Genomic DNA, 17890 nt, shown 5'->3' on the forward strand with positions numbered 1-17890 from the left:
TCTTCTTTTTCCTTTTCTTCCTTTTATCTTTCAACTTTAATTTTTTAATAATTCGAAAACAAAGAGACAAGTAATGTGGAACCATTCTTTTGCCACTTATGGTTGTACCTACTGGCCCACTATTGGCGGCTTCTTGCAGTTTGTGATTCTTTGATTGCTTAATCTATATGATATTGGCTTTGGCTAGTTCTTTGCTCTCCTCATGCACAGTTGGGTCGTCAAAATCTAACTATGCTATTTTACTTTCTTCTCTAACAAGAAAATACTTTTCCTTATAATTTCACTAGAAAAATAGCTTAGGCAAGTCTTAACCATCAATAATCTTCATTCATGATTTTTGTGAGAGGAACGAACATGTCACCTCTATTGACATCATACATGACTAGAGGAAGAGCAAAGTTTTGATATTAATCAATTTATATATAGAGAACCCATTTTTGAGATCATGTACACCGTAGTCTCGTGCCCACCTTCAACATTTACTGGTTTATACCTAGATGAAAACCATGTCAATTATGAGGCAATTTTTGTAGTAACTTTCATCCTTATGGGTTACCATATATCTTTAGGTGTTACCATGCATAGGCTGTACGTTCATCAATCCGATCTGTGATTTAGAATGCATCTAGATGGTTAGATAGTATCATACATGGTATCTAGGTAATGGATAACCATGTCATTAGCATGCTAATCTGATATCATATATGGAGGTAGTAGGGTCATAGCGAAAACTCAGTACAAACATGGTGGTCATCACCACAATATGGTCCTAATTAATACGCACCACGTATACAGAGTGGACACTAAGTCATTATAATGATTATATAATAATTGCCATGATATAATTAATTAATAGAGAAGGGTTCTCTAACCAGGCAACTTGAAAATGAATCTTTAAACATACATATGAATATTTACCATGCAGTTATTCAGATGTGGCTAAATTTTGGCAAAAACATCATCTGCAGTGAGTGAGTGCAGTGAGCATCGAATGGCCGAAAGGATCTCGGCACGTGTGCCCGGATGCTCTCAACCATCCGATGCTCACTGCAGTCACGGTAGAGAATAATCACTCTAAATTTTGTAGATTGATTAAACCCAAGATTCTTCAAAATCGTCCTGGTGTATACATCTGAAAATTGACACTAACCAATTGATATCATTCTCTGGATATCCAACCGTTAGAATTTTTATATCACTCCGCTTAGAGATTAGAGATTCCTTTCTAGGCTACCCACTTAGAAGAACTTTGTACCCTTGATAAAATTAGCAACAACGAATAGGAAGGGTGCAAAGAGAATCATGAGGTTGTATAAATATAAGTAGTAGCACATTAAACTTCATGGGACTGATTAAGGGACGAGGGGACGTGGGATTAAGAAGATTAGTAGTCGCAGGTCTGGAAGAGAAAAGCAAGAGAGGCAGTCCTGGCCGGGAGCGGCTGTTCAGCACCGCAGACATAAGAGAAACTAGGAAGTGGGACCGTGGCCGGAACCGGAACCGGAACCGGAGACGGGGAAAGGCAACAGGCGGCGATGATGGTGGCACCCGATGAAACTCGAAAGGGTCCGTGGACAGAGCAAGAGGATCTTCAACTGATGTGCTTCGTGGGCTTGTTCGGTGATCGTCGATGGGATTTCATAGCCAAAGTTTCAGGTTCGCTGGTGGAGGGGGTCATGTACTACTACTACTACTACTACTACTACAGCACTAGCTACTACTTTGAAAAAAAAATAAGCTTAGGTAAGGCTTATTTTGGAGAGGGGGGTGGGGGGTGCTTCCTTTAAATATTGCCTCGTTTCGTTTTGTTGTAGGTCTGAACAGAACAGGAAAGAGTTGTAGGTTACGATGGGTTAATTATCTTCACCCAGGACTCAAACGTGGAAGGATGACACCTCAAGAAGAACGCTTAGTGCTTGAACTCCACTCTCAATGGGGCAATAGGTCTGTTCTTTAATTCTTCATAAACCCATTTAAGTTTCAATTCTAAATCTTGATAGATTTTCCATAGGATCAATATGACAGAGAAAAGATTCGATCAGAAATCATACCCGGATCCATATCGTTTGTCGAAGAACTCCTCGAATGCTCTTCTCTAGCTACCACTTGTCGGTCTCGTATAATTACCTTATCATCAAGAATCTTCTTTATTTTCTTTTATCTTTCTCTTGTAACTTTTCTTATATATACTATACCTTGTTATCTCTTCTCTTTACTTTAGATGGTCAAGAATTGCTCGGAGATTACCTGGCCGAACTGATAATGAGATAAAGAACTATTGGAGGACACATATGAGGAAGAAGGCACAAGAGAGGAAACGAGCTTTATCGCCGCCTTCGTCGTCGTCATCTACTAACAGTTTCTCTCCAACCCTAGATTCTACATCTGGGGTTTCTTTGCCTGAAAGCCAGATCATGGAAGGAAGAAGCTTGCATGACAAAGGTGTTATTAGTACTACTGGTGATTTGGATGTAAGTGGAGATAGGAGTGAGGAAGAAGTTGCAAAAGGTTACTCCATGGATCAAATATGGAAGGACATAGCCCTTATGCAAGAAGATGTGAGCAGTGGACCAGTTTATGAGGGAGGATTAATCTTATGTCCTCAAACTCCATCAATGGCTTCTCCTTCTTGTTGGAACTATTGTTCAGATGCACTATGGAGGATGGATGATCAAGAAGACCTCAAGATGTGGCTGCCCACCATTAATGATCATTTTGTTTCCAACTATGGACATGGCTTAGAGTGATGAATCAAGATCAGGACCCCCAAAAAAAAAAAAAAAAAAAATTTACCATAAATAGTATAAACTAGATCTTTGTCCATGATTGTTTAGCAGTTCCTAAGTGAAGTTTAATCAACTTCCCTACCATGAAGTTTCACTTCAAGTAACGTATAATATTATCTGTTCAACTCATTGAATTGTCTCTCATCTCTTAGCAGAGATGGTGTTTTGAAAGTAATTGTCATGGAAAATAAAACATATATAGCTTTTCCTCTCCAAGTAGGAGAGGCATGCAAGTACATGGTTCACTGAGAGTCTAATCCAGGATTCTCATTATTACATCCAAGAAAAAGAAAAAGCTCTCAGGTTACAAGACAAAGAGTGGCAAAAGGAGATCCCATACTAATAAGTTGAGTGCAGAATCATTTTTTTTTTAAATGTCAAGTCCCTATGCATAAGTTGTCCCACATGTTGTAGGAGGGAAAAAATAATAAAAAGCCTCATGTGAAATGGAAATTGACTCTTTTATTCTTTTATTCTTTTATTTTTTTTATAAAAAATAAAGAGAATATTCTCAATTTTAAGTTTATAACCATATGATATATATGTATAACCTATGATGTTATTCAACATTTAATTATGATATTCTATGATATGAAGAATATAATTCCTACCATACAGAGGAGGGCAATCCCGTCTTGTTATAGTTTCAATGTATCCAATCTCTACTAAAAAAAAAAAATGTATCCAGTTGTGGTTACACAAAGCAAAACCCGAAAGAAAAAAAGAGGGAGGGAATTTACTAATTAGGTCACTTTTCAACTAACTCTAAAAGGGTGTCAGTTTGGTGTGCATGGAGCATGCAAACAAACTTGGCTACACTTTTCTGTTCATTTCTAACAGGAGAGGAGATACATCATATGAATCAACAAGAAAACAGACTCTATACCCACTTTTTAAAGAGAGACCAATTGGTCAAATTGTGTCCATAACAAGGTCTTTTGGCTAAGCATGTTGGCAAGCACTATATGTTCACTCTTACAGGTAAGGTATAAGCCTCTTCAAATCCTCAAAGATTAGGGTGTATATATATATACACTATTAGCTTCTGTAATTGAATGGATGTATTTACCTGTCACTTCACATTTTCCACGGTCCTTAGAATCTGTGAACACATGGTTGAAATTACCATTAATTTACTAAACTAGTTTCATCCTAAACAGAGCTCATAATAGGGCAAAATAAAGGCTTCTTGAATAGTAAAAGGTTTTTCTGGAAAGGATTAGATTCTAGATGATACGATAACGAATAGATTTGACATCACCTTCAATTTACTAATCTAGTTTCAGCCTAAACAGAGCTCACAACATGGAAAAATTAAAGGTTTCTAGAATAAGTATTTTGGAAAAGAAAAGTTTTTAAAAGATAAGATGAGGAATAGTCCAAGTAGAAGTGAATTTGGACCACAACACTTGGAATGTGTGTAATAGAGAAGAAACCTTGTCCAACCAACACTGGAAAACGACCAGATTTATGGAGGGTAGGATGTCTTGTGTTCCATCACATGGATTTGTAGGTTGATTTTGAAAGCTTGATCGAGACCTTGAAGTCTAAAGGAATCAATTCATCTTGCGTGTTATCATCATTACTGGGGCCTTGACGAACTGAGGATCCATCACAATGGTTTGGGGGCATTAGCCTCCAAGGAAAATTTTTAAGGTTGTATGGATATTTCGGTAAAGTATACATATATAATATTGGAATGCATAGAGGCATGATGATGAGCAACCGTAAGTCTGTAACCCTATTTTTCATTGATAATGAAGCAAATCTCATCTCATCATAAACATAGACATTTTTTTCAAATCATGTAAATCTTTACATTATGTGATCGATCGTTTGTTTATGGTTCTCGTTCTTTTCTGTGCTGTTTTCATTTCTACATAGATCATCCTCCATGTGGCTCAATTTGGTGAACTACTCGACCAACCTTGAGTGTACGATCGAAACATACTTTATGGAAGGACAAGAACAATTGATTTTAACTTTGCTTTTAATTTCCCTTGCTGAGGATGGTTGGCTTTCGGATGATAATGACAGGCTCAATTCAAGTAGTGGTTCCCCTGCTAATCCAGAGAGAGAGAGAGAGAGAGAGAGAGAGAGAGAGAGAGAGAGAATAGTTGTCAATTTCCAATGTGATAGGGTAGTTTAAAGAGAAGGTGATATGCAAGTAGACTGCTTGATACGTCAATTGAGTGTTGATGTGGTATAGTGCAAAACAGCCATTTCTTTTAAAAATCAATTAAAATATACTTATAGTGCTGTTGGACAAAATGAATTAAAATATAATTTATGGGTGAAGGAAAACTTTCTCCAACAAGAAAAGTAAACTCAAAAAACTCTGTCATGAATATTCCACTTGCTTTATAATTGTTTACTAAGGTTACTATGTTATATTTGTCACTCTTTGATTGTCTATCTTAACCATAAAAGTCACAATCCCACCATATAGTGGATGCTTCCTTTTGTATTTTCGTGATCTCGAATATTTTTCAAAAGAAATCAAATTACTTTCAAAATTGTGGCATATGGACCACAAAGTTTCAGGTCCGGCTCTAACAGTGCTGCAATGTGCCATGAGAAAAGCATGGAGCATAAGGTTCCAAAAAACACTCACATCAAAACACTAAAAAATGTTTTTTGGTTCTCAAGAGTTGGAAAGGGAAGGACCATAGTTCAGAATTGTGAATTTCTGATAGAAGGGATGTATATAAATGGGTTTTGGTGTTTTTGCCAGTTCTCACCATTCATTTTTGGCTGTCTACCTATCTTATTCTTCTTGTACTTCTAATGAAAATCAATTCCTGAAAAGATAACATAAAATATCAGAAAAATACTAAAAATTTCCCATTAAGCTGTTATATTAGTTTACAATTTTGTCGGGTATTTCTTAATCAATATTTCTTTTATTTATAACTTGAACTATTTATCATTCCTTACTTGTCTTTTGTGATAAGAAGAGAAGTTGGAACATTTAAAATTGTGAGCTATAAGGAGGGAATAAGTAATAAGTTAGTGTACACCCTACCATTACAGAGGAAAAAAAGAGAAGAAATGTGCTAATTAGGTATCCCAATTAATTAAAAATAAGGGAAAAGGTTGGGTATGTCACCGGTATACCATAAGCTAGCAGCCATTGTGTCTATCTCTCTTCTCCTTTTTTAAATGACCCACATATCCTCGTATGATACCTTATCATGTGATCCCATTGATGCTATCTACTAGCATACATAATATTGGTAACATACCTATCTCTCTCCCTAAAAATAATTAGCAAAAATTAAATTCTATATTTAGTATTTACGGGGTCCTACAAAGTGGAGGACAAGGGGTAACATGATAAGAGATTTCCATAAGACATGGCTCCCAAATTATAGAGCACAACCCACAAACCATAAAAAAACACTAAAGCTGAATAAGCTGCTTTTAGACAGACAAGAGTGGGTCCTCAACTCCTCATGTCCAAGACCTGGTCTGCATTACGAGAGTCCAGTTCCCATATCTGTGCAAGCCCAACCTAATGAGAAGTTACCCATAATTTCATTTTAACTTTATCAAAAAAAAAAATCATTTTAGATTATTTGATCTCTCAATTAGTTGATATGTGATGTAAAACATCATCATCAAGACATCAACATTTGCAAATCCAAGGCAACTGTTGCTTAACAAGGACTCTTAAACCCATCAAATCCATTGAGAGGTTACTCACATTCTCATTTCAAACATTACTTGGTCCCTCCATCAAGTTGGCAAGTGAGGTAAACAAACCATCATTAACCTCGAAAATCCATGTATTCCTTCACTATTGGTCCTGTGATGGGTTAAAAAGTAACGGGAAGTCTTTTCAGAATTCATCTTAAACGGAGAAATAATAAGTGTTTTCTCTTACGGTGGTGGAAAACTCTCTCCCCTGAATAATGTTAAAAAGGACAAAATCTTGGACAGTTCTCAACCGATGGTAGGAGGACTAACAAATCCAAACATCTGATCTGAGAGTCTGAAAGGACTGTTTAGCAGTTTCAGCCAATTTTCTACACGGTTTGACAGTAATCCTAGAGCCTGGATCAGGCAAATTGAGCAATTCGAATCAAAATCATCGATCGATCACAATTCCTTCTGTTCGGGAGCCCGTGATCCATGCATGGTGTTTAGGGTTCACAGACATGATCCAGATACCAATTCCTATTTTAAAACCCTGTGTGCAACCCACTACATTGTTCTTGTCTTACAGGAATATCATACTCTCTACAATTTTCCACCCAGAAAAAGAGAGGTAAGGGTGGGTGGATGGATGATGCATGCGGAGAGATAAGATAAGATATCAGAAAAGAGTTAAAAATATTATCTTAATTGACTTGAGAGTGTGTCAGCTTGTCTTCAACTCTCTTTTGGAAACCTTTTTCACCTCCTTGATTCTGAGAATCAAGCTTTTCTATCACATCTTTCACCATCTTCTACGCTGTACCTCATAAGACGTTTCTGATCGCTAGTTATTTGGCAAGAACTGGTGGTGCCTCCCTAGTGGTGGTGGTCCCCTCCAACACCAAATAGAGCATGAATTGCCACTCTCTTCATAGACGAAAGATCCAAAGCCCAGACAGATTAATCAACTAATTTACAGCAATTTCACGTCATTCACATATTAGTGCAGGAAGCAATTTCCACGGAGATAATCACTAACTCTTTCCAAGAACTGTTGCATCTACAATATGGATATAAGAATATCCTTCTTGGAGAAGGGGAATGAGCTTCTTTCAGCAGATAACCCACCAAAATCCTTCAAATGAATTCTCTAGAAGACATTCGAACAGAAATCAGAATACCACACGAACAGTTTTAGATTTTTACTCCTGGTTGATGATAAGTTTGACAAAGTACTCGAGTCCTGCATTTGGTATACATTCTCGGAATAAATTTTGAGTTTAGAATGCATTCTAAAGCGAGAAACGGAATGTGTTCTAGACCCAGAATCTATTATGAGAATGTTTACCAAACACAGCCTTTTTTTTTTTTTTTTGGTGGTGGGAGGAGTTCATTATGATTCTCAATAAGTCATAACTGTGGGTACATCATCCAGTTGTAAACTAAATTTCATATAATATAACTATCTATTATCAAATAATGAAAAAACTTGAGATGTCAGTGAAACTAATCACTATAACAAGAATATAACCAATCGCAGTCATTATTCAGAAATATGCTATAGAAACTAGAGTTGTAAAGCTGTTACATATAGGGAACAGACTGAAGATTTGAGATTTGACTAGCTCTACCCTAGAGCTAGCATGTAAATATATGGCTCTACAAAATCCTTGTCAAACCATCCCTCGCTGTCACCAGGTGACCCTTGAAATCATCTGAATTTAAATCAAAGAGGTACAGATCCATAAAACACTACCTCGGCAGGCCCAGTCATGTAAACATGATTGTCTTCTTTACTCCAATGGATTTCCAAAGGTCCCCCAGGCAGATCAACCGTGCAGCTCTGGGAAAACAAAGAAACATTGAGGAATAAGGAAACATCCTTAAGTATAGGGAGAAGAATGATCTAGGTTTAATTTCCTCTCAATGAAATCATAATCTACCCACCCTTTCAGAACGGTCCTCAAGAACTGCTGCAACCACAACTGCGCAAGCTCCAGTTCCACAAGCTAGCGTTGCTCCTATTTTACAGAAAATATTTCAGGTTGAGCAGCAATAATTGAGTAATTCAAAGGACAATTTAAGTGGTCTGGCATGTCCCAACTCCCAACACATGGATCTTCTAATCAATGAAAAGAAAGCTTAAACCCTGTTATGACCCACACACAGAATTGGAACATGAATTCATTTCAGTGGTCTTCACCAACCAAAAATCAAAGCATAAACTTCAAAAGAGAATGAAACAACAACAACAACAACAACTCAGTGTTATCCCAACTATCAAAAGAGAATGAAACAAACCCAACAAATCAACTAGAAGAGATGAACCAAGTCCCAGCAATAACAGTTTAGATATGAAAAGAAAGACTGACCAGCACCACGCTCCCAAACACGCATTTTCAGGTGTGAACGAGAAAAGACTTGCACAAATTCTGGAAAAATTGTAAACGAAGGCTCATCACTCATAAGATCCACAAGTTCATACAGATTCCAAAAGCTTGTATACAAAAGAAAATGGAGTAGCAAACGACCAAGAAAAAAATAATAATAAATAATAATAGTAGCAATAATAATAAAAAGCAGTGAGTGGCCCTCAGAAAATAGTTCAGCTTCAATAAGCCACCACGTAGTTCAAAACCATGCGTTACATTTATGACCCTATAACAGAATCTTTGAGTAAAGATCAAGAAATGAAGAAAGAGAATCATATTAAAATGGTATGATCCAAGCACACAATCTTGAAGGTATTTCTATCATCACTCATCTGTCTGAAGGTCCTAAACAATCAGCCCGTGAGTTTTGAGGGTTCACAAGTTTCAAACATTTTCATTGTTACAACATCTTATCGCAAAAGCGCGGTTGTCGCATGTTATCAGAGCACCAGGCCCATTATGTTTATTAAATATTTTTGTGTATGGTCACCCAAAAGAGGGGCCATTGTACTGCCACCCAAAGGGGGGCAACATGTAAGGGGGAGTGTTGGGAATAATCCCACATTGGCCAACTGTGTAACCTTATATGACTTCATATACTAGTTGAGCCTCTCCACCTAATAGCTTAAGCTTTTAGGTTGGACACTTCAGCATCCATGTGGCTAACATGGATAGACATGAGTGGGTCCAAGTTATAGAGGATGATACACCCATCCTACTGGTCAAATTTTCCCTCAAATAAGGGAAGTGGCTTATAACTGAGATAGTGTTAGAAGGGAATCTAGTGGCATTTTTATGAATCTATTGTCACTTTCGCACTAACATTTGACGCAATTATCTGGCTAGTTTGGAGCTGAAATTTTACAAGTGAAATGGCCTAAAATTGCCCCTCTACTTTTGGCACCAAGGCCCAACAATCCCTGCAATACACAATGAATGAACTGTTGAATTCTTCCAAGGATGGGAGTCACATCACATAATAACAATTTTTTTTTTTTAAATACTTTTAATGACTAATCCTACTTTTATGGCGATGGAAATTGTAGAATAGTTATCATTCCAACACCTGCCTTATTGACATTGGAAGGCTTCTTCAATTCAGAAAGGCTATGATAGATCAGTCGTCTCCTCATGAAAGAAGTATCTGGAAGCTAGTACTTGCTGTAACTAGCTGGACTATTTGGGTTAGTCCCTAGTGTAATCTCCTTTTCCTTTAGGATCCAAGGTTGATAGATCTTCCTATGCCTGACAGACAGCCTGTCAGGGTGTGTTCTGAGTAGCATCCATACAGAATACCCACGACATAACTTGATCATACAAGCAATAATTTGTTGTACATTACAGCACATGTACTGTACATAGAAACTCTCAAACAGGCCTAAAGAAAGATAGCAGCTTACCTGTGTTAGTTCGAGCAGGAAACATTTCATGGAGCTCAAATTTTGGACCAATTTCTGCCAAATTTAATTCATCAACCTGCAAATTCTGTCCAAAAACAAGCATGAAAAATTCAATAACAGACGATTGTAAAATTCTCAACCATTTAGCAATTATAAACTCAATATTTAAAAAAAATTCTGTAAGTCAGATTTTATTTGAATTCTGTTCTCTTCCAAAAAATGCTAATGATGCAATATTTTGAAGATTTCATTAAATAAACTCAGTGCAGTGGAGATGAGAATGTTGAGATGGATGTGTAGCAAAACTATGAAGGATAAAGTAAGGAGCGATAATAGTAGAGCTGATTTGCTACAAGAAATTCGTTTGAGGTAGCATGACCATGTTCAACGGAGACATTTGAATGCTCCAGTGGGGAGGAGTGATATGATTCAGATTGAAGGAACTAAAAGAGCCAGGGCAAACCTAAAACGATCCTAAGAGAAGTGGTAAGGAAAGACATGCATAGCTTAGGGCCTTAGGCCTTGTCTCAAGTATGACCTTAAATAGATCTGATTGGAGGCCAAAGATCCATCTTGCCATGTAGCTGACCCCATTTAGTTGGGATATGGCTGAGTTGTTGTATTATAGCAATTTCTATTTAACTGAGAAAAATTCATAAGAATACAAGGCAATCCATTGAAAACCAAAAATAATGTGTTCTCCTGCAATGCCCCACATACAATAACCCTAAAACAGACATCTACCCTTTTATTTCAAGTAAGAGAACAATGTAAAAGTGAACTTGTAAATGATGAATCGCAAATATCCCAAAAGATGAAAGTCAAAATCAAGAATCAACCAATATGAGAGGTTGGGAGCATAGTTAGACAGGTCATCAATATTATGGGATGCTTAGCGACAGTTTTTTTCACATGGCTGTACTTTAAGATTTCAAGACCTAGAGTTATTTGTGACATCTCTTACTAATGCACGACTAGATTGGACACCCAACTAAACCCAAATCAGAAGGAACTTTTAGACAAAAGAACAACCAAACCAGCCCCAAATACATATAACAGAAAAATCAGACTTCAATAACAGCCCAGCAACAATCGACTTCCAGAAACAGAAATACAGAGAATAACCAAGGACAGCAGTGATTCTTAATACTAGATCAGGGACTGAGCAAGTTAATATCAGATTCAAATGCCCAGAATAAAAATAATAACCCAGAGAAATCAGTAATAAAACCAAAAGCAGTGTCGATTTCAGAAATAGGAACTTCAGATCACTAGAAGACGAAAATCCGGAGATTTTTAATATCCCAGAGATGGCTGATCAGAATCAGCCAATAGTAGGGTCGATCCTTACTTGAACAGAGGGGATCTTTCGACCAAAAGACTAGGCTGATCAGACCTTCAAAACTGATCTTTCCAGCAGAGACCGAAGGCTCTGTTTTTGCAGAAAATTCTGGGTAGAGATAAAAGAAATCGTACCTGGTTTTCTGCAGTCTTAGTAAGCCTTGAAGATGTGAAAGAAAGTAAAAAAAAAAACACACTAGAAACAGGCGTCCTGGACTTCACACCGCAAGGAGTCATTTGGATCAGACACCAAACCCTTATTCCTCGATCAAACACAAGGAACAGCCATAGAATTCACCCAGCGGCAGCAACATGAAGTTTTTTTTTTATTGTCAAATCGTGGCTCATAAAAGAGCCCTCTTCTTTATTTATAATGATGAGGAGGGTTTACAAATAATAGCAACTCAGAGTTACTAAAAACTGATTACAAGAAGTTACTAAAGACTGAAAATTAGAATCTAATGAAAATAGAAACTAGTCTTAAACAAAAATTAGAAACTAAAAATGACTTGAAATTAGAAACTAACTTAGGACTTCAAAATAGAAACTAAATAAGAAACTATTAAGCCACTAATAATCCCCATCAGCAGCCCAAATCGTGGACTGACTTGGACCAAATCTGGGTCGACCCAGTCAGCCACTTGGGTCGACCTTGGTTTTGGTTCTCCTTGTGTAAACCCTTGTCGATACTGCATCAGCTCTCCCCGGCTTGAAAACATTCGACTCCGACGAATGGATAAGGGACATGTAGTGCTCATACAAATCGGGATCAAGCCTCTTGAAATCATCAGCATGAATCCAAATACAATCACTACGGGGACAGCCTTTCCACTTAACAAGAAAAGTGTGATAATCGGTGCCACGGCAGGAGGTATTGTAATTATCATCCAAGACGTCTTCAATAACTTCAGAAGTCGGTGGCTTCAGTTGGGGCAACCTCATCATTTGCTCCGTGTCCTCATCATCCGAATGATGCCCAACATAAAGGTGAAGATCAGCCACATTAAACACGTTGCTTATGGTCATGTCATCAGGCAGCTCAAGCACATAAGCATTAGGTCCTATACGTTTCAGCACCTTGTAGGGACCCATCTTCCGTGGATGTAACTTGGTATTGACACCCGTCTGAAACCGTTTAGGATTTACTCGAATCATCACCATGTCCCGGTTTGAACTCCACATGACGCTGATGACGATCAGCAGAAGCCTTATACACCTCATTGTTCAAGGCAATACGTTGTCGGATGTTGGCATACACCTCAGTGATATGACGCAAGAACTCATCAGTTTCAATACTAACTCGAGCCTGGGGTGGAAGTGACATAAGGTCAATAGGCCGCTTAGGTTGAACTCCAAGCAAGATCTCAAAAGGAGTACGACCTGTTGTCCTATTCATTGAGCTGTTGTAGGCAAATTCTACAATGTCAAGAATAGAAGGCCATGTCTTCTCATAGTCTCGAACCAAACACCTCAACAAGTTTCCCAAGCTACGGTTCACCACCTCTGTCTGTCTGTCTATCTGTGGATGAAATGCAGTTGAAAAGTTTAGCTTTATATTTGTCTTCAACCACAATGTCTTCCAAAAATAACTCATGAACTTAACATCATGGTCAGACACAATACTAGTTGGCAGCCCAAGTAGTCATACTACTTCCTTGAAAAAGAGCTTTGCAACCTGATAAGCATCAAAAGTCTTACGATAAAGTATAAAATGAGCCATCTTAGATAAACGATCCACAACCACCATAATGGAATCATATCGTTCTTTAGTAGGAGGTAGTCCAAGAACAAAATTCATGCTAACATCAAGCCACGGTGCATGAGGAACAAGTAGTGAAGAGTATAAACATGTGTTCTATTTTTCCCCCTTTGCCAACTGACATACACGGCATCTCTTGATCACATGATCGACATCCTTTGCAATACATGGCCAATAATATCGATTAGTCATCTGTGCAAGAGTCTTATCTTTCCCAAAATGTCCTCCTAATCCTCCTCTATGTAACTCCCGTATGATGTGATGACGTAGGGAAGAGCTTAGGATACAAAGCCGTGTGCCAAAGAATAAGTATCCATCATAGATAGAGTACTTTAGGTGCTGCCCACCTTGTTGTAACTCCATAAAGACTGTTGAAATCAGAATCAGATGCGTACTCACCTAGTATCTGATCGATGTTAATAACATGTGCTGAAAATGTGTTAAGTGTGAGCACTTTCCGGCTAAGTGCATCGGCCACTGTATTCTCTTTTCCCGCCTTGTACTTCATAGCAAAGACAAACTCCTGCAAGTAGGCTACCCATTTGGCATCTCTGTGGCTAATCGACTTCTGTGAGTGAAGGTGCTTCAAGGCCTCATGATCAGTATACAAAATGAACTCCTTACCAATGAGGTAATGTCCCCAATGGCGTAGCACTTGGACGACTGCATACAACTCCAGATCATATATCGAATAGCGCTTCTTGGCTTCATTCAATTTCTCTCTATAGAAAGCGATGGGGTGTCCTTGCATTATCACTCCTAGCCCAACATGTGAAGCATCTATAGCTACCTCAAATACTCTGTCAAAATCTGGTAGGAGTAGGATGGGTGCCTCTGTCATCTTCCTCTTCACAAGAGCGAAGGCTTTGGTCACTGCAGTTGTCCATTCAAACTTCCCTTTACTCGACTTCATCCATTCAATGATGGGTGCCATAACTGCACTAAAATTCTGAAAAAAATCTCCTGTAGAAGAAGCCAAGCCATGGAAGCTTCGGACTTCTGTTAGTGTCTTAGGTGTGGGCCAATCAGTGATGCTCTTGATCTTCTCTGGATCAGCTTTAACCCCCCTTAATGACACTATAAATCCAAGGAATACAACCTTAAGCAGCATGAAGGAATACTTCTTGAGATTAATGTATAACTTCTCAGCACGGAGTACTCTCAAGACTTGCCTCAAGTGATCCATATGCTCTTCTTGGTTCTTACTGTATATCAGAATATCATCAAAGTAAACAACCAAAAAGTGACCAATGAAAGGACGAAGGGCCTGTGTCATAACCCTCATAAAGGTACTAGGTGCATTCGTCAGACCGAAAAGCATGACTTTCCACTCATATAAGCCATCCTTGGTCTTAAAGGCGGTCTTCCACTCATCAATAAAATGGATGCGAATCTGATGATAGCTGAAATAACCTAGAGGGGGGGTGAATATGTTATACTAGTGGAATTTAACTCTTTTCGATGAATAGGTCATAAGTGTGACTGCAAGTTAAAACAATGCGGAGTAAATAAAACAAGTACAACCACAAAACACAAGATTTATAGTGGTTCGACTCAATCTGAGTCTAGCCCACTCCCTACAAGAATCCTCTTCTAAGGTATTCCACTAGTTCTCCCTTTCAGTACGGTAGGTAGGGAAGAAAACATTTACAATCTTTTTCACGGATAAAAGTATCATTACAAATCCCCTTTACAGGCAGAGAGGCGTCTTTACAATCTCTTTTGGAGGTAGAGAGACACCTTTCTCTTTTTAGGATAAGAGAATCCTTACAATCCTAAGTACAGTCTAGAATTGTAAAAAACAGAAATAAATAGGAAATAGTGGAATATGAGGAATACCTCAAGTGTGGTGCAAATGATGAGAATGAGAGATGAATGATGCACCTTTTGTAAAGTCCTCTCTTATGGCTTTGACTTGCACAGGAGAGAATAGAGGACTTTGATTGAGACTTGAGCCTTTTGCTGGGATTGGTGTAATCGAACAACTCAAGTAGAATATACTAATCTTAATAACTCTTGAATGTTTGCAAACTGCTCTTAAAGCTCTTTCTTAACGATTATTTAATTAAGAGCGGTTTGGGTATTTATAGGTAAACTTAGTGAAGCATTTTAGGCAGGAAAACAGGCTCTAACGGACGTATTCTGGGACCACCGGTCGACCGCCATCGGTAGCCGATCGACCACCAAGAGCCGTTGAGGCAAAATATAGCCTTTGGGGCACTTCCAGGCAGTCACCGGTCGACCGGGACTTTCTACCAGTTGACCGGCTATGGTCTCGGACAGTTCTGGTCGACCGGGGCTTCCAGCCAGTCGACCGCCAACATGACATACTCTGTTTCGACAGAATGCTATCATACTGACCAATCGTCAGTGTTTTGACCATAACTTTTCGGTCCGACCTCAGATTGATCTGAGATCAGTTGCGTTGGAATCAAAACTCAATTTCCTACAACTTCAATGAAGGTTTCATCTCCTAATACTAATTTTAAGATTCTCCAAAATACCCTTGAGTCAGGTTAATGTGGTTTTCACAGAATTTCACTAGAACACATTTTTCCTAATATGGTCCTCACCACTTAGAGACTTTCCATACTTGGTCAAGGTATGCTCTATAGTCATTCTAGTATGATGCAATGTACATGCATGTGGTGAGTGCATATATATATATATATATATATGTGGAAGTTACAAATTACATTAAAAATAACCAATCTATCCTAGTGGTCTTCTTCTTCACTTGAACCTTCCACTCTTTAGCACTTTATCTTCTTTTCTTCTTGTTTGCAATTCCATGTCTTTAAGCTTCATGTCTTGACATCTTGAAGCTTAAATTCTTATGATATCTTCTTCAAGCATTGATGCCAACTTGTTGATACTCTTCATTTGATGACTTCAATCTTCATTTCTTCATTTCATTCACCAAATTCGACCTTTGATATGAAGTCTCTACAAAACAATACTTAAAGAAAAATTGTGACATACCTTCATATGTTTGTTATCATCAAAACCAACTATAGAAGTGTGGGCATATCCCTAACAATAGCCCCCTCATTAATGTGAAAAAGACCATTCCCAAACAAAATATACAACATATCATAAGTCGAGATATAGCAAACCTGTACTTGACTATTATCTTGTTGATAGCAAAGTTATCTACACATATACGCCAAGAACCATCCTTCTTTGGCGTGAGTAAAGCTGGTACTGCACAAAGACTTAAGCTCTCCTCAATGAAGCCCTTCTGTAGTAACCCATCCACTTTCCGTTTCAGCTCGGCATGCTCAGTAAGACTAAGTCTGTAAAGGGGAAGGTTGGGTAAAACCGAACTAGGTATCAAGTCAATAGCATGTTGTCTGTCTCTCATGGGAGGCAACTCATCTGGAAGATCATTAGGAACTAAGTCGGAAAAATCAGATAGGAGCTCTGTAATAGGTGCACTATGTGTTACCTCCGATTGGGGAGTGACTTCCCTAGTAACAAGAGCCATAACCATTCCAATCTCATTGATGCAGTTGGGCGATGGAAGGGATCTCTTTGATTTGAGAATTTTACTATTTACTTTCCTTTTTTTTGGTTTAGAAATTAGTTTGATAGTATTTTAATTTAGATTTGATTTTTATTTAGTTGCTATATAGATTAGTTTCTATTTTCAAGTAAGTTGCCATTAATTGCCCAATTTTTCCTTTATATTGGACATGTACTCATGGAGAAATTTCAGTTTTGAATGAAAGAATTGAATGTTGGAATTAATGGATGAGTCTGTGGCTGTTGCGAGCCTTGCGTAGTTCCCCCTCCTACTTTGAATTTCTTTCTTCATCTTTCTCTTTTCTTTTCTTCTTCCTGTCATCTCTACCTCTTATCTCCCACTTTTATTACCTTGTTATGTTCATTGGTTACTGTTCTACATCTCTGCTGGGCGTTAAAACCGACATCAACAAGAAGCTGGCTGACCCCTGTCCTGTGACCGACGGAATCAGAGGTTTGGGTCGAAGGAAGCTGCCTTGTAGGCGACTCCAACCCTTAAATCTTAGACCAAAAACCTTTCTCTGCTGTGAGAAAACAAACCTGCGACAGGGCTGAACCCTAAGCTACCGCCAGGTTCTATTACAGGTTCCTACTGCAGCCTTCCAACCTGCAGATCCAAGTGCTTATCTTGTGGGATCAATAGAGCCTTATCCTGAGAAGCTTCGTTTCGAATTTCAGGTCCAACCAAGCCCTATCGAAGGAGTTCTACCGATCGGAATTTTTTTCTGTCCGCTGGTTTCTGGTTCTCACGACAAGAAGAAGAAGAAGAACAGGTTTCTTTTATTTTAAAAGAATTTTTGCTGTTATTACAATTAAGCCCTTGTTCCCAAAAGTTATATTCCATAGCCCCTTTTCTCTTTGGTAAAATTCAGAATAAGCCTTTGTATTAAAGTTTTAGTTCTAGAACTACCCCATCTACCTTATAATTATTTCTAAGGCCCTGCTTGTTTCTGAAATTACAAGAATACCCTTCAACCATTAAATTTGAGATTTTGGTCATTCTTGTGG

The 17890-nt window shown here is 38.2% G+C and overlaps 2 protein-coding genes across 4 annotated transcripts; one reads left to right on the top strand and one right to left on the bottom strand.

The window, feature by feature from the left end:
- Positions 1 to 1359: 1359 nt before the first annotated feature.
- Positions 1360 to 3081, top strand: LOC122087598 (myb-related protein MYBAS1-like). Of its 3 annotated transcripts, none has more exons than XM_042656792.1 (3): positions 1360 to 1743; positions 1815 to 1944; positions 2222 to 3081. In XM_042656792.1, the coding sequence occupies exons 1-3, from the start codon at positions 1536 to 1538 to the stop codon at positions 2745 to 2747; spliced, it is 864 nt and encodes a 287-aa protein (XP_042512726.1). In that variant the 5' UTR covers positions 1360 to 1535; the 3' UTR covers positions 2748 to 3081. The 3 variants fall into 3 exon arrangements, with proteins under 3 accessions (XP_042512726.1, XP_042512727.1, XP_042512728.1); XM_042656793.1 differs by having other exon boundaries at positions 1872 to 1944; XM_042656794.1 differs by having other exon boundaries at positions 1360 to 1656.
- Positions 3082 to 7920: 4839 nt separating this feature from the next.
- On the bottom strand, positions 7921 to 10360 carry LOC122086225 (diaminopimelate epimerase, chloroplastic-like). Its single transcript, XM_042654959.1, has 4 exons — positions 10258 to 10360; positions 8798 to 8857; positions 8373 to 8446; positions 7921 to 8268 (listed from the first exon to the last, which is right to left on the bottom strand). Exons 1-4 carry the CDS (start codon positions 10358 to 10360, stop codon positions 8152 to 8154), a joined length of 354 nt encoding a protein of 117 aa, XP_042510893.1. The 3' UTR covers positions 7921 to 8151.
- Between the last annotated feature and the right edge of the window lie 7530 nt (positions 10361 to 17890).

Source organism: Macadamia integrifolia, chromosome 8 (assembly GCF_013358625.1).
Source record: "Macadamia integrifolia cultivar HAES 741 chromosome 8, SCU_Mint_v3, whole genome shotgun sequence".
In the NCBI taxonomy this organism is placed as follows: domain Eukaryota; kingdom Viridiplantae; phylum Streptophyta; class Magnoliopsida; order Proteales; family Proteaceae; genus Macadamia; species Macadamia integrifolia.

Coding starts and splice junctions, on each gene's coding strand:
- LOC122087598 (XM_042656792.1), top strand. CDS start 1,536: ATGATGGTGGCACCCGATGAAACTCGAAAGGGTCCGTGGACAGAGCAA. Junction 1,744..1,814: donor TGAAAAAAAAATAAGCTTAG/GTAAGGCTTATT, acceptor GTTTTGTTGTAG/GTCTGAACAGAACAGGAAAG. Junction 1,945..2,221: donor CACTCTCAATGGGGCAATAG/GTCTGTTCTTTA, acceptor TCTTTACTTTAG/ATGGTCAAGAATTGCTCGGA.
- LOC122086225 (XM_042654959.1), bottom strand. CDS start 10,360: ATGCTTGTTTTTGGACAGAATTTGCAGGTTGATGAATTAAATTTGGCA. Junction 8,858..10,257: donor TCCTGCTCGAACTAACACAG/GTAAGCTGCTAT, acceptor CAATTTTTCCAG/AATTTGTGCAAGTCTTTTCT. Junction 8,269..8,372: donor TTGAGGACCGTTCTGAAAGG/GTGGGTAGATTA, acceptor TTGTTTTCCCAG/AGCTGCACGGTTGATCTGCC.